Source organism: Patagioenas fasciata, chromosome 2 (genome assembly GCF_037038585.1).
Source record: "Patagioenas fasciata isolate bPatFas1 chromosome 2, bPatFas1.hap1, whole genome shotgun sequence".
NCBI classification, from domain to species: Eukaryota; Metazoa; Chordata; class Aves; order Columbiformes; family Columbidae; genus Patagioenas; species Patagioenas fasciata.
Genome location: NC_092521.1, coordinates 158,803,873 through 158,826,996, shown reverse-complemented (window position 1 = coordinate 158,826,996; position 23,124 = coordinate 158,803,873). Strand labels below are relative to the sequence as shown.

The window sequence follows — 23,124 nt, the reverse complement described above, 5'->3', positions numbered from 1 at the left end:
GATAAGGGAGTTCTACTCTGTATGGAAAGCAACAATGAGAAGCTCCAAAACTCTGCAAGAAATAAAAGTGACAAATTACTTGAGGAAGAGGCTGACTAAAACCCTGCAATGCTCATGGGTAAACACTAAAGGCAGGCCTAGGGAATTTAAGGGTGAGTAATGTTTGCAGAAGTATTACAGCAAGGTATTTTCTTTAATCAAATAGTTAAGATCAGCTCTTAGAGAAAAATAAACTGTGAGCTGGCCATTCAAAAACTATGCAGACGAAGAAGATACACAGTAATAAAGCTATATTAACTTTACCTGAATAAATAATGTGCTAGCTTATGAACACTAAATCAGGTAGGGTAAATTTCCTAAAAAATCCCCACCTTTTTCGTCCTGGGTACCCACAACACGTTATTTATTTATATATATATATAAAAACATATATATATATAAACATATAGATGTGTATATACACACAAGCACATTTTTATATACATATTATTTACATACATGAAGTAATTATGGAACTACTTACTACCACATCTTGGAAAGATAATTAATTTATAAATATAGTAATATAGCAGAACTACAACTGCAATAAAATGCGAAGAGGAAACAAAGATTACATGAAAATATTTAATCTCTTTTCAACACTTGCAAACATATTCTCCATAACATTTACCTTCCCAGGAAGTCATCTTTATCCGGATCTTCATCAAAGAGCTCGATCTCCAGCTCCTGTCCTGGATGTTCATATACTAAGGCCTGAAAATACAGTAAGATGTCAATGGTAAAACCAGCTAGCAAATGGCATAGTAACAGTAAAACATTGAACTGCAGTGCCTTTGTGTGTTAAAACATATCAATATGCAAATCCTTTAAAAAAGATGAGTAGAGGAAATACAAGAGCTTTTCAGATGTGATTTGCTAACATTGCTTTAAGAGACTGGACTTTGTTTCAGAACCACTGATGCTTAGTCTAGATTAAAAAAGTACATACATCAATGGCGAATTTCTCTTCTGTTACAGAATACCTTCTCTAACAAAATAGATTTTGAAAATGACTTTACAGAACACACAAGATATTTTTATTGATTATACCTCATAAACTTCATTCCATTTTGGATTGAGATTTTCTTTGATGACCTTGCTTTGGAAAATCTGGTTGCCCACACGGATGATCCCATAGGGATCTGACTTTCCTTTGACAATCCCTTTTAGGTAAGTATCTTTCCCCTCTAGGTCCTGAGCTTCAATAAAGTGTATCCTTAGAACACCCTGAAAAAGGAAAATATGAGGTTATGTAGTAGCCTGAAAGCCTCCATCACAATTTATGCAATATATGTTTTAAAATTTCCATTGCGATTTCCTTAACATGAAACTTAGTTTGGACACACTGTAAATGCAGGGATATCAATAATGATCCACATACACAGAAGACCTGGCACTCGAGAGATTCCTGAAAAGAAAAACTGTCATCAATAATGAGAAACATGCCCGTTATAACAAGAAATGGAAGCGAGTAGCAATAGGTAGTAAGAACTTTCCAGAGAAGAGCACTGGCAATAATTTGCACACATGCTACTTGATTTTTAGTCTATACAATTGAACTATATTTTAACAAGTAATATGTTTAAGATTCTAGCAAAACGAAAATATCTTTCTTGGTGTCATTATGAAACATTAACTCCAGACAAATTATTTATAAATTAAATCAATTCTTTTAAGTGACTGGATTCACAACAACATCAACTACTGCAATAACGGTATTTAGAAATTCACATGGATGAGCATATCTCTAACAGTTACCCATACAGAAAAAACTAAATGCAAAACTAATAGTATTAACAGAAAGGTGCTTACCTTTGGTATAGGAAACCTCAGCTGAGCAATCTGCACTTCACTGACAAGAGGGACCGTAATTCTGTTTGGAAGGACCAGGTAGTTGGATATTATATCCAATATTATTGTATCTGATAAGCCACTGTTGGAGAAAATAGTCTTCAGTTACTTCGGGAGAATTAAACACACGTTATGTCACACTAATAGACGCCTTTTGCTGCTTAACAACCTAAACAGAGAAAATATTTGCCTTTTGGGGGAGGTAGAAGGCATAGTTTTTGAACACTTCTGAAAAGAAAGGATTCTTGCCAAAATAGCCACCAGGTGGAAGCAGCTGACACGGAATAGCAGAAACCACAGAAATGAATCTGCATCCTCATTTCCCTGCCACCCAAGCTCCCCCCTCACCCTGCACTTTTTAAAGCCACCCAGGGTAAAAGGCTCTTGCCCACATTGTAAATAACCAAGCAGATGTTAACTGTTAGTCTACTTTTGTATTGTAATTATGATTTAACTGGCCCTGAAAGTTTGGCTGAGTGTTCTTGTATTGTTATGAAAGAAGTTGTCCCCTTGAGCTGGGAGGACTGTCATCTAGAAGAGAAACACAAAGAAAACATGCTTGTGACCCAGGAAAATATGGCCTAGGGAAGCAAAACAGGTTTTGTTCTGGCAAAAAGGGAGTGGCAGTACAGACTCATTGCTAATGAATCATTAAAAAACCCAGACTCGCCCCCCTCACACCCCACAGGCACAGAAAAGGAAAACATTTCCTAAACTACCAGTTCACCCAGTTCGGGTCTGAGCTGACAACAAATCAGTGTTTTCTGATAAACACCGCGGGTTACCTGCATCATCTACAGCAGTAAGAAGGCAGAATTGCAGTGGTACAGTTCACCACAGAAAACAAGTATCCAGGGAGAGTTTAGGGGTATGTGCGAAGATTCAGAGAGAAAAATACAAAAATACTTGATATATTCTGAGCCGCAGGTGCACTCGCACTAAAGGTGGTGGAGCTTCTTCAGGGATGAATGATTTCTCCTCCTAAACACACTTTAAGATTCCCCTTTTGTAGTCTTTATGAAATTAAAATGCAGATATGTTCCATTACTGAGAACGTTTTTCAGACTAAGCACTTGTAAAGTTTTCCTAAAACTGAATCTGCAGTTGGGAGCAGCTCTGACTCAGCAGCCGGACACAAAACCCGCAGTGAAATGAAATATATAGTACATTTTCATTTGGGAAGAAAATTTCATGGTGAGGAATAAACATATTATGGCAGAGATAGGTAACAAAATTAACCCACTGAATACAATCTGGCCCATTTCTAATTCGCACTGATCTCTCATGCCAGATATCTGCAACCTGTGCAGTCTGCATCCCCCGGGCTGACCACATCCACTGTAAATCCAAATCAACTATGATACACAATATAATGTGGCTCTTTTTTATAATATTCAGTACAATAAGAACAGAAGAAACTCAAGATTGCATCAAGATCAACTGAGAGGTCTGTGCAGACCTCTGTTCATTCTCTGAAAGAAGCAACAGCGGACAATGTTAAGATGTTGCTCAGAGGAACTTTACTCTCAGCTTCTGTGAGTTAATTCATGTCCGTCTTAAAGAGGAGTCTTCATTCCCCTCCCTTCTCCCAGAGCTTATCCAGTCATATTTGCAAAGATTTTCATTCTGTGTGAACCCTCAACCCCACAAATTTATAGTTTCAGTAATTCTTAAGACAACTGCTAGAAGAAGGTAATTATGTTATTTGAAAATAAGTAGCTTCCTTTAGTCATCATACCACATGCTGCTTTTCAAACCTTCTCAGTTTAGTTTTGCTAAACATCAAGTTTTCAACTTACGTACATTAAACTTTCTCTGAGATAAGTCAAGAAAATAGAACCCAACATTTTGTTAAAAGTTTAAGATAAACAGTCCGAACATTAAAAGAGGAAAAAAAACCATCTGAGGTGATGGTCGCTACACAAGCAACAATCCCATTTTTCAAAATACAACTCTGATGATAAATCTGCAGTAGAGAGATCAGAGAAGTTAGTTTTGGTCATGCTTTTGTTAGTGTCCCTTCCTGGCAAGAAGACAAAGCTCTACCTTTACGCTCAGGAAAGTGCAGGCCTTAAGAACAGATGATTAATGGAGAAAACTCACTGCTCTAGGTCAGAAAACACCAGCGACAGTGGCACAGAGGTGATGGCAGCACAGCTGCCTGGAAAGAAAGGTTATCAAGCTCTTCTCAAGTATTTGCTTGGAACACATACATTATGAAATCAGCTATGGGCATAAATAAACCTAGGCTTGGTTCAGAGAATGATTGATGTTCGAACAATGCTACAGGATATTTCCTTAAAGCAGAGAAAAACGGCCTGAAGCACAAGAGGGCCCAGACCCTTGGCGGATTCGCAGTCCTTGATGCTAGGACAGAAACCCAATTCTGTGATTCCAAAGGTCAGTCTTGCAATTTTATTCTAACAAAAATTCTTGAATTTCACTAAAACGTGAGAAATTAGTATATAAAGTGAACAAGCATTAGTGGACTTTCACAGAAATTTACACAGAGAAACTGGACTCATACAGGGCAGGAGATATTCTGTCTTTAAAACAGGGAGCTGGAAAAGAATACGAAAGATCCTAACTAACTAATTAATTAAAGGAATTCTAAGCCAACATGACACTTCCAAGCTGTTTGAAACTTCTCTAACCAAATATGAGCCAACTGGAATGCTCCCAGCTGGAAACTTTTCTTCATGAATACAAGGCAAAAACTACCATCTTTTTAATTATTTTATTACTTAAACTAAAAAGTCTGTTCCATGGAAAATAGAGGCACATCACTGATCAAGCAGCATGGGAAGATGTATCAATTTAAACAATTACAATGATGCATCATCGATAAACAGCTTAAGACTGTAAAACCCTGTCATTGATTCTAAGTACAACCATTTTTTCAGTTCACAGAAATGACGTGTGAAATGCTTCAAACAGTTTGTTATAGCAAATGTCTTCAAAAGTTCCATTTCATTGCAAAAAAAGAATTGGCAGTTGCCTACTCTGCTGTATTGCTGTTTAGCTCTACTTATTTTTTAGTGACAGAATAAGCAGCTCTGTATTTTTCCTGCCTTGTCTTTGCTCATGTTGCAGAGACAGCACATCTGACTGCATAGAGTATTTCTACTATATTCCAAGCAACCCTAACAGAATTCATCTTCCCACCATCCACATCCCCTCCTGACAGCACTTGAGTGTTCTCACAACCTGACTCCTCACGTAGAGGTTTTAATTCCATTGCTCTGTAAGCCATGCTAATGATGGAATATGAATTACTTTTCTCCTTGTGGAGTTACATTCGAAGAGCAATGGAAGTTGTTAACGGCCGACAGAGGAGATTCCAGGAGCAAAGGCAGAAATTCATGTAGCAGAAGACATTTGCAAACAGAGTACAATAAGCAGAAGTAGTTCAGTGTGCAGCCAACAGCCGTGGGATGGAAAAGGCACCTGTAGTGGCAGTAACCTCTTGTTCACCATTGTTTGTAACAACTACAGTATGTCAAGCTGTCATACCAAAATATACAATCTATCTATACAGATAAGAAAACCAAATACAGCACTCGAGAAAACTCTTGGCGAGGCAGAGCATGAGTCACCCCAGTTACAGTTACTATAGAAACTATACCACGTATCTAGATGGCACCACTCTATGCACATGTGGCCAAGCTTGGTTGCTGTGGAAACCATAAACTTGAGATACTTAGTGAGACTTTGTTTACATCAGGGTTTTGTGTTTGCAGTCAGGCAAATATGGAGCATGATATGAATCTTGGGAGCCTAGTACGTTTAAGTACCAGAAGTAAATTTATTAATATTACATCAAAAGAGCAAATTATTACGCCGGAGCTGCATTTTGGAAGCCATTTTCTCACTCAGCAAGAAAAGCTCTTTCCTTGGAGGCAGTCCTAAGCAGGCTTGAAACGTGAGCACTTCTTACAGCCATTAACCTACTTAATGCAAGTTCTAATTTCAAACCGTTCAACTGGGATTCCATGCACTGGCTTCACGTGTCTAAGTAAAGCAAAAACCACTTCAGTCACACAATTGAGTACTAAAGGATTAATTTAATACCTAAATTCAAGCTCTTGTTTTTAAACAATAAAAAATAAATCTGGAGTCAGCCAGCTCTTCAGAGTGCGGGATCCAATAAAAGGACTAGTCACAAAATCCAAGCGTGTATCAGATCTGCCATTATCCCCTTAGCCATTGTCCCAATATTGAAAAGCCCCTGGGTAACTATTACAACTTGATACTTATTAATACATTCATGGATTTAACCTTATCAGGATTGCGATGATTCAAAGCAGCTTGGTTTTCAACTCTACTCCTGCTTTTTTCTTTGGGGTTTTGCCAGGTACTATTTTGAAAAGCTCTGAATAAGCCAAGCATTTTTTCTAGCTACATACAGGCAATATTTTTGCTACTCCATTTGATCTTCACATAATAAACTGAAAGCTTTAAAAGCAAGTACTTGAAGAGTTCATTTAATTTGATTACTGTCTTAAGTTGTTTCTAACTACCTTTACACAAGCACCTAGAGATGTATCAGCATACAAAGCCACAAGCCAAGATGTTGTGAAGCCACTGGCATAAAAAACTCAAGCTCTCTGCCTTTCTGCTGTCCTAGGAGATGGCAGATAGGACATTCACGAGAGTCTGGAAACCTTGAAAGGCTGAGAACACTAACAAAAGCAGATTAAAAATTATCTTTTCAAAATGTTTTTAACAAGACCCACTCAAAATACTTTTGATGTACATTCAATTGCAGTGAAATCACTACCTTCTGCATATTGAGCAACTTCTTATACTTTTAAATTAAGAGATAAAAGTGCTCATTTAGCCTGGTATTTTTAGCTGGTGGTCGAGGTGGAGGAATATCAAACACTGCTTTACATATACTCACTTCAGTCCTGGAACATCCAGAAGATTGGTCAGTCCGGTCCAGTTGATTTCCAAAAGCTGCGAATTACAGAGGAAAGGGAAGGGGGGGAAAAAAAAGGCAACTTGTGAGTTCACAAGACTGAAGAAATAAACCTGATCACTATAGATTCTGGTCAGTGGAAGGTTAAGAACCAGCTTCCAGGATTTTCTTAAACAGAAAACCAAAACTTCTTCCATTCCATTCCAAATGATTTTTAGCAATGTCTTTTAAAACAGAAAAACAAGTCCTCATTCTCTTATCCATCCTCTCATAAATACATCTAAATACACAGGTGCACACTCCAATATACACGCATATTCAGCATCTACTATATAAAATCAATATGAAATAATGAAATGTGGTCCTAATTTCTAAAGAAATATTTTAATATTCACCATAGACCTGTTACAGATGAACAGTCACCAACATGAATCTGCAAAGTGTAATAAACTGATGAAGAATGACATTTGAGACCAAGAAAATAAGTGATCTAGAAGACCTGACCAACAGAAAGAAAGAAGAACCGGGATTAAGAAGGTGGAAGGAAGATGTGACAACTGCTTGCAAACATAGAAAAGGCTGTTTTCTATGACAATGAGACAAATTCATTCTAGCACTGATGCAGTAAAGAAGAATGGTGTCAACAGGATTAAGTACTGAAGTGAGAAAAATCTTCAGAAATAGTAAATAGAGATAACTCATTGCTAGAGCATAGATACTTCCTTCACCAAAAATCTTTACAGAATACTATACATACAAATGCTACTTTATCAAGGTGCTTATTCTGTTTCACGGCTACTGACATGAACAACTAATTTTTAACATCCTTCTCAATCCTATAATCTTCTAATTCTAGATAACAAAACTAACAGAACTGAGTTTCCTTATCTCCCTTCTCACTGAAAACTTTCTGTTACCTGCATAGAATTTAACTGAATAATATCAACAAACAAATCCAAACTCATCCAACTACCACCATGCTTCCAAATCCAGCTACCCAATCTAAGAATAACTGCAGGAAAAGAGTTAAAAGGATTTTGAGATTCCTCCATTAACAAACTAATTGTGGTGGTTCAGTTAAATACTGAAACAAAACAACAAATCTCTACAAGAACGTATATTGCATCTTTCCACAAACAGGCAAGAATAATCACTACATTCATTTTCTATTAAAAGAAACCAGCACATAGCATTCTTTTATAAAGGATCTATTAATAGTTTAATTAGTGATTTCCTTTGTGAATAGTTCGCCTAAAGATAACACATAATACATTTACTTACATAAGGAGCACTGTTAATATACTTTTGTAAAGGTGGAAAATTATTTCAACCATGTTATCTATGAAGCACATAGCCTACTTGTAGCAAACAATTAAGTGGAAAAAAAAAAATCATTATCCTTTCCACGGAAAAGGTAGAGAGATTTAATAACTTAGTATTCCATCATGGGATGTACGGCAAGGATCTACATGAGCCACCGACATGCCGTTTCCACAAAGAATGCTGACGCTGAGCGCCATGGCGAGCAGGTCGAGAAGGCTGGGCCTGCCCCTCTGACCAGGGCTGCTGAGGCCACACCTGGAGAGCCTGGGCCAGGTCTGGGCTCCTCAGCACATGGACATATCAGAGAGAGTCCAACAACAGGCCAACGAGGATGAGGGAACAGAGTGCACTGTCAGCAAACTGCTGATGACACCAAGCTGGGAGGAGTGGCTGACACACCAGAAGGCTGTGCTGCCATCCAGAGACTTGGACAGGCTGGAGAGTTGGGCAGGGAAAAATTGAATGAAATTTAACAAGGGCAAGTGTAGAGTCTTGAATCTGGACAGCAACAACCCCTGGTTCCAGTATAAGTTGGGGAACAAACTGTTAGAGAGCAGTGTTGGGGAAAGGGACCTGGGGGTCCTGGGGACAGCAGGATGACCATGAGCCAGCACTGGGCCCTTGTGGCCAGGAAGGCCAATGGTACCTGAGGTGTATTAGAAGAGGGGTGGTCAGTAGGTCGAGAGAGGTTCTCCTGCCCCTCTACTCTGCCCTGGTGAGACCACATCTGGAATATTGTGTCCAGCTCTGGGCCCCTCAGTTCCAGAAGGACAGGAAACTGCTGGAGAGAGTCCAGCGCAGGGCAACAAAGATGATGAAGGGAGTGGAGCATCTCCTGCGTGAGGAAAGGCTGAGGGTGCTGGGGCTCTTAGGCTTGGAGAAGAGGAGACTGAGGGGTGACCTCATTAATGTTTATAAATATGTAAAGGGTGAGTGTCACAAGGATGGAGCCAGGCTCTTCTCTGTGACAGCCAATGATAGGACAAGGGGCAATGGGTTCAAACTGGAACACAGGAGGTTCCATTTAAATATGAGAAGAAACTTCTTCTCAGTGAGGGTAACAGAGCCTGGACCAGGCTGCCCAGGGAGGTTGTGGAGTCTCCTTCTCTGCAGACATTCAAACCCCCCTGGACACCTTCCTTTGTAACCTCATCTGGGTGTTCCTGCTCCGGCAGGGGGATTGGACTGGATGAGCTTTCGAGGTTCCTTCCAATCCCTGACATTCTGTGATTCTGTGATTTGGTCCCACCCAGGGAGTAAGATTAGTGTCTTCCTACCTATGCCATTCAGAAGGGTGAATAAACCTACAGACTGCAATAGAATGGTTAAAATTGAGCACTTGCCCTGCTGATATCCATTCAGAAAATCACTACAAGATTTTTCTTAGCCTCCTTCTTCTACTGTATTACACTCCTATGGCTCTGTACAAGGAGGAGAGAAAGAGAAACAGACACTCCTCTGATACAGGCATCTCGATGACTGGAAGCAGCTTTCAACCTCCACCAACCAAAAGGATCCCAGTGGAGATCTGCTCTTTTTCAACATTTAGAAACCAACACACTTAGAACAAAATGATTATACACGTATACAAATCATTACGGTTTATCTGTTGGCCTCTTGTAAATACAATTTTCTAAACCCTTTGGCATAATAATGTCTCCCAGACTGGAAGAATGAATAAAAGTCAAAACAATTTTTCATTCTGTCATTACAGCACCAGACAGAAGAGCTCTCAGAATGGCAGCTAAACTTCATGGTTTAGTTCTATTGAATTCATTTTCTTACTTCACATAGTTTTATATTGTGTGGGTTAAAATGCAGTAAACAACAAATTTCTGCCAGTTGTATGTATTTTATTATATTTAATTATGCTCTTGCATCCGCCTTTTTCCCATTGCCAATTAGAGTATTTCCTTTATCTATCCATTTCACACACTGAATTTTGCCCAGGAATGATATTCATTATTGACAGATATTATAATGATGAAATTTCAACATTTTATTGTTCTGCTCTGACCCTTAAAAAACACCTTCCCAAAGTACCCAAAATAAAGTAGCAGCAGTAGAGAACTGACATGTAAAGCTTTAGACACTCTGGTGAACAATGAGCAACATGTTTCCTATAAGCTTAATTCTGTGGCTTTAAAAGTAACAGGAGCTTTTTGATTAGATACCGCAGAATTGCTGCTACTGTGAAAACTGAGGCTGATTTCTAAGCCCATATTTTGCAAGTTTCATCAGAAAGTTAATTTTTATTTTCATTTACTTTTCAGCACAACATCCCGAACAGACACTGGAAATGATTTATCAGAGGAAGAACACAAAAACGCAGAATTTTGAATTTTTTAGTAAATAGCAATAATTTCTTTTTGCAGTTTAGGGCATAAAGAAATAAAGATAAAATACTTCTTGCATTAGCTGCTGGTATCACTTCTGTCTTAGCCTCTACATCATTGGTGAAATGCACCACTGGATAAATTGAAAGTGAACTATTCTATCTCTCTGCTGGTAATTACATTCCACAATTAAGATATTTTGTCTTTAGAACTAGGATGTTCCAAAGACATCCTCTCACTTACTCATTTATTTACATGATTCTGTGTATTAAAATTATCTTGCAGGACAAAATGAAACATCGCATCAGATACTATTGAATGTAAAGCTGAATGTCCAAGTTCATGTTTCTAGTTGCACACGATGTCGAATGCAAACTAAATTACGTTCTAAGGAAAGACATTCTCTGAATACAATAGCAGCTCTAGTGACCAGTTGCTAAATTTCCAAATGCAAAGAAAAAAATATCAGAAATAATTTGTGGTAAAAACAGTTGTTTTACATTAGTGTGTAAGCTTTACTTGTACAGTTCTACAATAAAAATCTATGAGCTGGAACACAATATTTACATTTAAGAAAACAAGGTAATTTCAGTGTATTCTTCTCTGAAAATTAGTGGTGCAAATACTTAGTGTATGTTCTCAAATCTCATGCTCAACTTAACTCTGAAAGTTAAATAAATAACTGAAACAGGAGGAAAAGTCCAACTTAGCACGAATAACTCAGTTTTGTAGTTTTGTTCTACTTCCTCAATCCTGCAAACCCACAAGTGTTTTAGTAACATAACATGCAAGTAGTTTGGTAGCAACCGATAAGACAAACCACGATTTGTGTTTTCAGACTCGTTCTTATGTTGTAATCACAAGTTCTGACATTACATTATGTCACACTTCAAAAATCTATGTAGGCTACCAAGGATCTGGAAGAAGTAATTTTATACTGGTTTAAGACAAAGAACCCAGTTTATTACATGATCTGTTCCCTTTTCATTACTCACTGGTGAATTAGAAGGCAAATACGCAGCATAAATACCTCAAAAAAGTAGTTCCTGTCCATGGGTGTTCGTACCTGCATCCCATATTTAACAGTTTTACATACTGATGTTTTCAGAATAAATAGAAAATGAGAAAATATTTGCATTTCCTTTCTATTTTTTCATTGCACACAGCAGTTAACATGGTAAAGTCCTGTGCTGTCCCCTAAACAGACTTAACTGAATTAAATGAATTGAGCAACATAATGCATGTTGAAATTCCGCATTGAGCAACATCTCCTACGTTAGACTGAAACATATCGTAGCGGTTTCTGTACTAATGGCCACAAGCCAAAACAAAGAAAGACCAAGCTATGAGATACCACTGAGAGATGAAAGGTTTTCAATTAATGCGATCACAAAGCATTTCAAAAGGTTGCAACACGGTATATGAAACTCATACAGTGCCTATGGTACAACCTCGCTATCAATGCTTTGGTTATTACACACCTCAAAAACATGGCTACCAATGCATTCTGTCATCAGTCCGTAGACCACGAAGGATGTAAAAAATAATTACACAATGAAACTGAAAAAATAGTGTTACTAAGAGTGGCCAGTTAGCACGTATAATGCCAGAAATTTCTATTCATCCGCTTGTAGAGGAATAAATACCAAGGCCAGTTTCAGAGATGCAAAAGTCAAGTCCTCTTCCAAGTGGGAGCTAAGAAATTAAAAAACATTACTAAGGCTAAGCACTTTATAGGATTATTATAAAAGATTTGCAAATAAATCTTAAATCATTAAATGTTTTGGAAGGAATACGAGCCTTCAAAGTCCTGGCATAAACCAAGCTTTTTCTATTTGGGCTTTAAAGCGAAGTTCTTGCAGACAAGATTTGCCACATTTGCTCATTCAGAGCTTCCTTTCCAGTACTACCAGAAGATACCACTGATATCACTGCAGTAACACACACTCTCTAAGCTTAGTCTACATATGTTACTGACAAATGTACTGTTCTTTTCATGTTTTGTTTTGGTTGGGTTTTGTTTTGGTCTTCTCTCCCCTTCCATCCCTCAACATTCCTCTCAACAAGGCTGTTTCAAGTACGCACTTTTGGCTTCCAAACAGAATCAGACTTCAGCATAAGATACACCTTTTGTAACACAAGAAAATAAGAGTTTTTCCAAAAGCAACAGCAAGTTCAGGCAAAAAAAGCTTATGCCCACAGTAGTATGGAAATAACACTGACAGCAGACAAACTCACACAGAGAGAGAACGAAACAGTCAAATCTATAGTATTGCTTGATATGCAAGAGGGAGCCCTCCCAGCCATAGTCCAGCCCTATAACAAGGATTTTCATTCTACATTTTGGGCATCACCAGGCCAAGACTTGCTGGAGAAGAAGACAACCTCCTAACTTGAGGTTCTGACAGTGAGTTAAAGCAACATCACCATGCTACAAATCAAACAGCCCTATGGAAAAGGGGAGCAAGTGAAAGGCTGCCAGCTGATGAATCGTTTTACAAAGCACAAAAATTCCATACTTAAAAAAAAAAAAAAAAAAAAAGGTTTGGCTTATAAATCTCCAAAATAGCTTAACAATATCATTTCCTTGTCTGCCACCACTTTGGGCAACGCGTAATTCTCTTAGTTTAGCGAAATTCAGGGACTGCCAGCTGGGTCTCTCCAGCAGAGCTGACAGGGCCCTGGAAAGTCTGTGTTCAGGATTTGTCACCAAGTGAAACTCTGCCAGGAGCCAGAAATGATGTCTTTCCACAACACGTTGCAACCGAGAGAGGTGCCGTGCCTTGCAGAGGCTTTCACCAGGCAGCTCACTGGCCTGGAAGGAGATTTCAGACACCAGTTACACTTTCCGATGAACCAGTACGTGCGTCATCTTACAGCTCTTTCAATTCTTCCTCTGCTCAGAGAAGTGAAAACAAATTACGCTTCGTCCCTAAAAACAAGACATTTGCGTCTTATCAAGGCTCCGTACCGAGAACTCCTGCAACACATACACTGAAAGGGTTTTTAAAAAACATATGTCTCTGCAGCCTGTAAGAAAAGGTAGATTAAAAACTGATGAGCGTTTTCACGTATTTGGTGCTCTCAATACCCTGGTGCCTTTACAAAGGAAAAAGAACATACTGGAATATAGAATATATAGGGCAGTAACTGAAGTTCAGAGCAGCACAAAAGGAGCCTCTCAACCCTGCCAACCTTGTGGCTCGACTTGCCTGCCATGAGCACTACTCATTCTCAGAACAGAAGCCACAAAGTATTTTAAAATGCTGATGAACAACTTCCTGCTAATCAAGCGATGGAAGTGTAAGGTTTCTGCATGACAAATTTAAGCCCTGCTACTGGGCACGATGATACAATTCCATGGAATAAGTTGTGTTTCTTCCCAGAAATTTATTAGAAGGGGACTAACATGCCCTCTTCTGTTACTTGTGAATGGTCATGTAGAAACACAGTGCAATTTGTCTCAGTAGACCACCACCCATCAGCACTGCAATGCTAAAGTGCTAACGTTGTTAGAATAATTTAATAAGTAACTTTATCCAGTGTTATTTCCCCAGTAAAAATATAATAAACTCAGCCTCTCAAACAAGGCTTGACTATACAATACTATAGAAAGTAAACTGTGTTTAACACTAGTGTTTCAGTTTTAACTGTCTGAAGATTTAAGTGAGATAATCGCTATAGAGATAAGACGTGTAGTTGTGAGGGTAAGACACAGAGCAGGCAAGCTTTTGATTTAAGGTGACCAGAAGGATCACAGTTGGTCTTACAAAAATCCAGTGTACCTTGGTGTTCTCCATAGTGTCAACTACTAAAAGCTACAGTTCAATTTCTCAATTTCTACTGCTTTCTACCCGTCCTGCATTTTGGTTCACACCCTCACACTCATATTGACATTCTCCTGACCTCTTAGTGAGTCGAATCAAGATACTAAAATACATCTGAAGGACAGGAAACCTCTCACATCTTGTTGTGTTAATATTCTGCCAGCTGACATCCCTTAACCAGCTTCCTCCGGGAGCAGATGTTTCAATGTTGGTATAAGAGAGACAGTGACACTGAATGGGATGGCACAGGGAGAGAAAAACATGGTACAGTGGAAGCATCCACTGTGATAGCCCTTAAAACATCCCTATCAAAATTAAAACTTAAGAAAATTCAGTTATAGCAAATTCTAAGTATACAAAGTACCAGTGCAAATCACTCTCACTTTATAAGTAACAAGACTAATTCTTAACAAATATTATTATAATAGTACCCGCACTTCAGAATTTATCCAGGTGTTCCACAAACCCCTTTAAAAGAGGTTAAAAAGTTTTGAAGCGAAGATACAAACAGTCTTGTATGTTCTGAAGGTGTTTTTGATCAACTAAAAGCAAACCAACACAACATTCTTCTGCAGTCTACATAACAATTTGATGTGTTCTTCCAGCCATTCCACTAGGACTCATTCTTGATGCAAGCACGCCTTTTGAGCCTCATCTTCATGAGTACTCATTATTTAATTTTTTAAGTCGCATCCAGCCCTGAATTTTCCAAAAATGAAACTAAACCAATATAAATAAATCAAAATGACAGGACAAAATGTAAAATGGGTAGAGAGAGAACAGTGCTCAGGTCAGCAAGCGGAGGGCAAAACTGAGAATATAAAAATGAGACATTTGGAAGAGCCCACTTTTCCTGGAAGGCAGCCTGATTTTTTGTAGCCATTGTTTGTATAGAACAATAGTACTGGTATTTTCATGTGTCTGTTTTGTTGGTTTCCTTAAAAAAAGAGAGAAGGGTTGGGTTAGGACATGCCTTCAATATTCAGTATGCCACTCAAAAACCTTTGAAAATCACCCATTTGCAGTACTATAAATCATATATACTTCTATAACTGAACCAAAAATCAAAATAATTAACTGTGAAATCTTGTTCTAAAAGTAAAAATAGCTACACTTAGAGAAGAAGAATATATGGTAAATATACATCATGTTAACGTAATGAGAAGTAATGCAAAAACCCTTCCAAATCCCAACTATTTCCGCAGTGCTAACTTCTCTCTAGCATTGAAGCTCAGAGATTTTAAAGACTACTTCAAAACATTAGAAAGCACGTATTTCTCCCTCTTGAAATCTCTTACATATCTGGACATATTTTATACACTGATGAAACTTCTAAGACCTTCTTCACAATAGTAACAACAAAATACAGTATTCATCTAAAGTTTCATGTGGAAGTTTCATATAAAGTAAGAACTCCTGCAGCATCAAAAACTTCCTGCATTACTCAGAAATACGAGACTGGTAAATTCATTTAGCAAGTATGTTCGGAACTATTAATTTAGGCAGTGTTGCCTTATATAGTCATTACAGCCAGCAAACAGATGATACAGAGCAAGAGGAATTGTTGCCAGTTACTTTAGACTGGAAAATATGAGAACAAACTCTAACGGCAGCTGCCAACTAATTCCTCTTCCCTTCTAACAAAAATATTGAAGAAAAGCTTCCCTTGGCTGCAGCCACTTGCTCTCTAGCAAGAGGACAAAGTTTGGTTATTCCTATAATAAGCATTATTTCCATTTTTCTACAGAAGTTAGACAAATAAACACCAAGAAGGCACAGTGCAGTGGGGAGAGAAGTCTGCTTCAAAGAAACTAAACGTCCATGTTTAACTGTCAAAATTAGGGAATAACTTGATTCAAAGATACATTATTTTTTAAATAATCCTCCCTTAAGTTTGCTCAGACCTCGACCACTAGCTTAGTTTTTAAATGAAAGGAGGGTGACAAACACTGTTAATATTTTTGTAACTGAATACTTTTGGGGAGGAGTTGACTTAATTTTCATACTCCAGTCTACTTCCCATCCTTTTTTGTCCCACTAAGTCAACGAGACCACTAATAAAGTGTAGGGGAAAGGGACCTGGGGATCGTGGGGACAGCAGGGTGACCATGAGCCAGCACTGGGCCCTTGTGGCCAGGAAGGCCAATGGTACCTGGGGTGTATTAGAAGAGGGGTGGTCAGTAGGTCAAGAGAGGTTCTCCTCCCCTTCTGCTCTGCCCGGGTGAGAACACACCTGGACTACTGTGTCCAGTTCTGGGCCCCGCAGTTCCAGAAGGACAGGGAACTGCTGGAGAGAGTCCAGTGCAGGGCAACGAAGATGATGAAAGGAGTGGAGCATCTCCCTTATGAGGAAAGGCTGAGGGAGCTGGGGCTCTTTAGCTTGGAGAAGAGGAGATTGAGGGGTGACCTCATTAATGTTTATAAATATGTAAAGGGTGAGTGTCAGGAGGATGAAGCCAGGCTCTTCTCGGTGACAACCAATGATAGGACAAGGGGTAATGGGTTCAAACTGGAACACAAAAGGTTCCACTTAAATTTGAGAAGAAACTTCTTCTCAGTGAGGGTGCCAGAGCCTGGCCCAGGCTGCCCAGGGGGGTTGTGGAGTCTCCTTCTCTGCAGACATTCAAACGCCCCTGGACACCTTCCTGTGTAACCTCATCTGGGTGTTCCTGCTCCGGCGGGGGGATTGGACTGGATGATGTTTTGAGATCCCTTCCAATCCCTGACATTCTGTGATTCTGTAACTAAAGACAAAATTACTCTGGACAACATGAACCACATGTGTGTCCACACAGCTAAACTCTTCTCCTTGCTTCTCTAAAATAGTGTTTGCATTTAATTTGTTTATTGGGTGGTCCCTGTACTGAAACTGAAGATTGTTTGGAAGACCACTGAATAGCAAAATAATATCAGAGAATACATTAATTACACAGTGCAAAGTACCATAAGGCAGCATTCAATCCTTGTCATGGCCCTGCTTAGTTTGTTAGTATAAACATGAACTTTTAGCAATGCCCTACACTCACGCTGCTTAGTCAGAGGGTAAAAATGAGACAAAACTTAAGCAGATATCTCCCAATGTTTAGACTTGTTTCAAAGAAACGTGTGGTAATCCAAATTTGGTTCATCCCAATGTCCTTCCTCAACCCGTTCCAAATAAAAGCAGTGATGTTTTCTCAGCTTTGCATGAACTGTTTCACTTTTACAAAAAAACCTCACCAAATTATCCACTAAATATTTCCAAAGTCTTGCATATTTTTCTAAGATTTAAGTCTGCATTCCCTCTATCCAAGCACACATGCTATCTCGAGACAGATTAAATAAACCACATAAATGCTGCACGGGACACTAGAAGTTTTTCCGAGCCCATATATAAACACCTACACAGAGTTATAATTTCAACAAGTTAGCAAAAATTTATCATAGGACATTTGTTCAAAAGAACTGTGTAGTACAAAAATCTGATTTCATTGAAGAAAATAACAACATAATCTCTAAAGCTGTTGAAGTAATTAATTCACACCGATCCCCCCAAACCTTGAAAACTAGATCTTGACATCACAAGTTTTACTGTTTAATTAGAACATATCTAAGAAACAAAAGCTTCCAATTGAAAATATAATTCCAAGTAAAAGACGGAAACCATTTATTTAAATAAGACTGTGCAGAATTTCCATGACATCCACATTTTCTATTAAGCTCTCTTACTGATACTTACTAAAAGCAGTATCAAATTGCTGAAACTGCCCTACACACAACACAATATCAAAGAACTCAGTAGGAAGTGTGCAATGTGTATTTTGCTCTCCTTTCTATTTTTCTAAAATAAGATGATTGTATGTACTTTACAAAATCTGTGAACATTTCTCAATTCATCTGTAGATTAAAAAAAAAATTTCCTGGAAGCAGTAAAACATAGACTACCATTATTGTCATATTTTATAAGATTTAATCCAATTAAAACCATAGGGTGTTTGTTACTCATTTTCACACACTGAAAATTACATTTGCTGTCTATCCTTTGTTCTTCTACCACTGCTGCACCAAGTTACCAACAGACATACTGGTGCATGTCCACCCATCTTACCTGTAGGATTTAGCCTACAGCTTTTAAAGTGGAATGATCACTGCAAGGTGCAACAATCCACTATCTTTAGTGCCTTATCATAGCTCAAACTCCAATGACACACATCTATCATTTTAATGCAAAAGAAAGTGATGAACTGAAATTGTATGACTACAACACCCACGTTCCCAGCTTCCAAAAACTGTATTAGTTTCCAACTTTGCACTTAATGTATTTTTAAAACGCCATATTTAAGTTATGCATGAAAAGGCAAGACAGCCTTAAAAAACGCAGCTTCTCATGAAAACTATCAAGCAATTTGTGATAGGCCCGAGTTCAGAAAAGTTTGTGGCCTCAGAAAACTTTCCTTAACTCATTTTCTTCTAATCACTCAGATGCAGACGTTTTCTTCCTCTTCAATAAGCTAACAATAATTCTCTTGATTCAAAATATGTCTGGAATGACTAAAATGTTACTGAATCCTGCAAAAATGCTCATCATTTGGGTGCCAGACTCCATGGACTCAACCAATACTCAGACTCATAGCCTCCATAGATGCAATCAATAGATTGCGTGTTTCTTTTCTGTAAGAACATATTCTCCTTGGTCTTCTCTAAACTAAACAATTCCTATTCTTTTGGTCTGTCCTTGCGGGTCAAGCTTATTCTCACCTCCCTACATCAGACACTCTTGTTTTGCTGTTATTCCTCCAAATGTGCACTTTGGCCTAGCACCTATTCCAGATGGATTACATGACATGCTCTCCCCTCCAACTTCTGCCATGATCATTTTGAATCCCAATTCCAACTCCCTTTGTGCTTCATCCATTCTCATACCTGGGTCACTGGTAACTGGAATGGAAATTACCCCCCTACTATCTAGTGTAAAAACTTCAAATCATCATGGTGGGTAATCCCAATACATTGATTTTAATTCGTGGTAATATCAGCACAGTTTTAAAACAACCTTGCACAGAGCTTGTGGCATTTTAACTCATGCCATGCTCACCTGCACACCATCATGAGAATCAGCAACAAAAGCTTTTTTACAAATAACCAAGATGGTATCTATTGATCTTCCCTTCTACAGGAGACTCGTAAGAAAAATTTGACAGCTTTGACAAAACACACTTCATAATTCCATGGTAGGTATTATTCATCTTGGTTTCTTCTAGTATTCATAAAATTTATCCACTGATCTTATGGGGAAATTCAACCAAATGGAAACCATTTCCCAAATTCTCTTGCTGCTTAATTCTTGTACCAGTTTTCTGACTACTATGATCAGCACTCTAGAAAGAGGAGAAACTAAAAAATGCACTTACAGGTTTCCTAAGGAAAAAAAGTGATAGTGCACCAATTAGGGGCATGTCTCCAATGAGTGGTTCCAGGATAACCCTCATAGTGCCATGGATCTGTGGAAGGGAGGAAAAAAAGGGAATGGTATTGACTTCAGTTCAAGTTTTAAATAAAATTTATTCACTGGCAGTGCTCACATTTTAAATTCATTACCTTTTTGATTACAGAAGTTTTTTATACTTATAGCTTTACATATCATCCAAGCCCCCCAAAATTAACACAGCACTAAATAGTTGGGCTTCCAAATTCATCACATTCATCTACACAATGCTGTACCACGTTAGCGGTAATTTTGCTAAAATTATGAAGTAGATTATTTATACACTTCAGTGTAAACAAATGTGGCACAAACCAGTATAATGGCATCTGCAGATACTAGAACAAATCCAAATGCTTATAGGTATTGACAAGACACACACACAAAACCAGACTATTTTTCCTCAGAGAGGAAACACTACATAAAATATTACATAAAACAAGATTTGAAGTTCCGTGTTCTCTTTATGAATCTACACATCACATGAACGTGGGCTTGTTGTGAAATTATCTCCATCTTTTCCAGTAGAAAATGTTATATATTTAAAACAGTTCTATATCTGAAAGGAATTTACCCTTTCAGCTAAGTCATGCTGCTGAAATTATTGAATATCAATACTAAAAAATCAGAAAGCAACAAAACTACACAATTACTGATTCTTTCTCATAAACTATTTCATCAGAAAATAATGGTTTAGTTAATAATTTATATCAAAATCTAAAGAAAAATAAACGTATTTCACCTGTATACTTTTCACACCAGCTCTGCAGAAATATCTCTTGATCTCCAAATCAATTTCACAGTTCCCAACAAAACTAAAAAGAAAGTATACATTTCATTTTTATGGACTAAGCCACAAAACGCTATTAGTTCTGTTTTGCACTGTCATGACAATATAATTGTATCTCAGTCCATACACCAAAAATGCCTATTAAAACATTACAACATATAACAAAGTTAAGATTGTTGAATTACACCCCCTTCAAAACACCACCACTGTCATCAAAATCACTCAGATTAATACAGAGGTACATTATAATCTTCAGAAGCATATCTAAGAGAAAGCAGGCAGATTGCCTTACTTTTGGGAAATAAAGGACACAGAATTCTTACTCCATTTCAGGAAAGCTCTAAACAGATCTCATTGATAGTGCATGTACCCAAATCCACTCTCATGTAATATACTCATGAGAAGCACTAGACACAGATGGTTATTTTGCTAAAAGAAGTTGTCTGAAATAGTCAGAGACTTGGAAAACAAGTCATATTTAGAAATTCAGTAAATTGAACATGCTGAGCTGGATGATCCCCTATGCAAGGTTTAAGCCAAAAACAGCTGAGCCCCTTCTGAAGAGGGAGAGGAGGCAGAAAGCAAATCAGAAAATAATATATTAAAATTACGCAAGTTTCTCCCTTGCATTCCATTTCTGGGAATGCAAGGTCAAGGGCTTGAAGTTTTGCAGATGCTGCCCTATATCTCAGAGACAGATCACAGAATCACAGACTGGTTGGGGTTGGAAGGGACCTCTGGGATCATCCAGTCCAACCCACCTGCTAAAGCAGGTTCACCAGAGCACATCACACAAGAAGGTGTCCAGGCGGGTTTGAATGTCTCCACAGAAGGAGACTCCACAGCCTCTCTGGGCAGCCTGGTCCAGGGCTCTGGCACCTCCAAGTAAAGAAGTTTCTCCTCATATTCACATGGAACTTCCTATGATTCATATAAGATGGTAAAAAGCGCCCCATCTATTTTGCCCACACTACAAGACTAAAAGATTATTTGCACGCAGTTCAGACTCAGATTTTAGCAGCTGCTCTTTCTGAAGCCCCATGCAGGTCAAGCATAGAGTTGGGCAGCTATCTTCTCAGAACTGCTGCTGCTGGGAGCCGCATTGGATCTGAAAACAAACTAATTCTGAGCCTCAACAAGGAATTTAGGAAGAAAGCTTGATACTCTGATTTAGCAAGGGAATTGGTCAATGATTCTACAGAATGAGAACTAAAACCAAAAAACCAACAAACTGAATACCAAGCTACAGCTAGGGAGGGAGTGGCTGGGCAACAAGATTAACTAAGAAGATATGGGTTATAACAAAAGGACAAATCTGAAGAGCTTTCTGAACACACTGCCTGGTTAAAGAAAATGGAAGAAGGAACTAAGTGAGGAGGAGATAAGGCAGCTTAAAGTCAGATGCTGCTGGGAGGGGGTTGGAAATGGAGAATTTGTTTCCTCTACAAGGCATCCTGTTCCAGATTCTGCACTAGAGCCCAGGCTTCTCACGTTGGGTTCTTCAGACCTAGCATGTACAGCAAAATCCTGTTCAGCCACATCTAGGAGTCTGAAGAAATCTTAGCACAGAAACATCTGGGAAATTATGAAGAAAATGGAGCTGTCCTCCTCATGGGGCCATTTTACAATCAAGCCAAGATAAAATAAATTGCTGTCACAGTAAGAGCAGAACAGCAGGACCCGTGCCCACCCTGACAACTGATGGCAACAGGATACTACCAAAAAAACCCATCAAAACCCAAAGGTGAGTTGCTGCATTCAGGATATCCATTATTGAAATCTCCTGTGTGTGATGGTGCTGTCTATGGGATTTCAAGCAAATGTAAATCATATCGGTCCATTAAGCAGAAATAAACAATAATACAAGACATTCTTGTAAACATCCAACACTGGAATTTAACAATGATGACTATCGAAAATATAACTCTGTGCAGAATCATTTTGGTAGAATGATCAGTTTGGTGAACTGGAAGACAACATGACAGGGGTCTGTGTGAAAGGAAGGTGACCATTGCTTTCCCTGGAAAGAATGTGGTGTGACCATACAGTTTAAAAATAGGGATATACTTTTAAATACACAATTTAAATCTATGTAATTTCTATTTTTACCTATCTAACTATATAGAGAGTTGGTAGATATATAAATACACACACGAATAATTGCATAACAACATGACAGAGAGTACCAAGGTCAATTAAAACCTGCAACTGAAACCCCAATCCTGGCACTTTGTAGCATCAGAACTATTTGTGTTATGAAGACTGGGAAGTAATATGCTCATTTGAAAATCCATGATAACATGATGACAAGTTGATGTAAAAATAGTAACAAACTGCATTTGAAGGTAATAAGTCAACAACTTTTAACATAATCGTAAAGTTAAACGTGGTTTGATCCCCTAAGATATTTGGCTGGGTCCATTAACAGTCAATGCCATACAGAATTCCACTGCAACATACAACTTGAAGACTCATTTAGGAAGCAAATTCTATTCATTCTGATCATAACATCCTGGAATATTTATGACCCCTGTAATGTTCAGATCACTGAGACAGAGTTTAATGAGGACAGTCCT

At 38.3% G+C, this 23,124-nt stretch overlaps 1 protein-coding gene across 4 annotated transcripts in view; it reads right to left on the bottom strand.

Moving 5' to 3' along the window:
• ESYT2 (extended synaptotagmin 2) overlaps window positions 1-23,124 on the bottom strand; it is an 83,558-nt gene that overhangs the window by 23,499 nt on the left and 36,935 nt on the right. For all 4 annotated transcript variants that reach the window (XM_065830049.2, XM_071805315.1, XM_065830050.2 and 1 more), the window contains exons 5-10: window positions 20,501-20,573; window positions 19,688-19,777; window positions 6,794-6,849; window positions 1,852-1,972; window positions 1,090-1,266; window positions 671-753 (exon numbers count right to left, since the gene is read on the bottom strand). In XM_065830049.2, coding sequence (XP_065686121.1) covers window positions 671-753; window positions 1,090-1,266; window positions 1,852-1,972; window positions 6,794-6,849; window positions 19,688-19,777; window positions 20,501-20,573 — 600 coding nt within the window. The remainder of the gene's footprint in view (window positions 1-670; window positions 754-1,089; window positions 1,267-1,851; window positions 1,973-6,793; window positions 6,850-19,687; window positions 19,778-20,500; window positions 20,574-23,124) is intronic.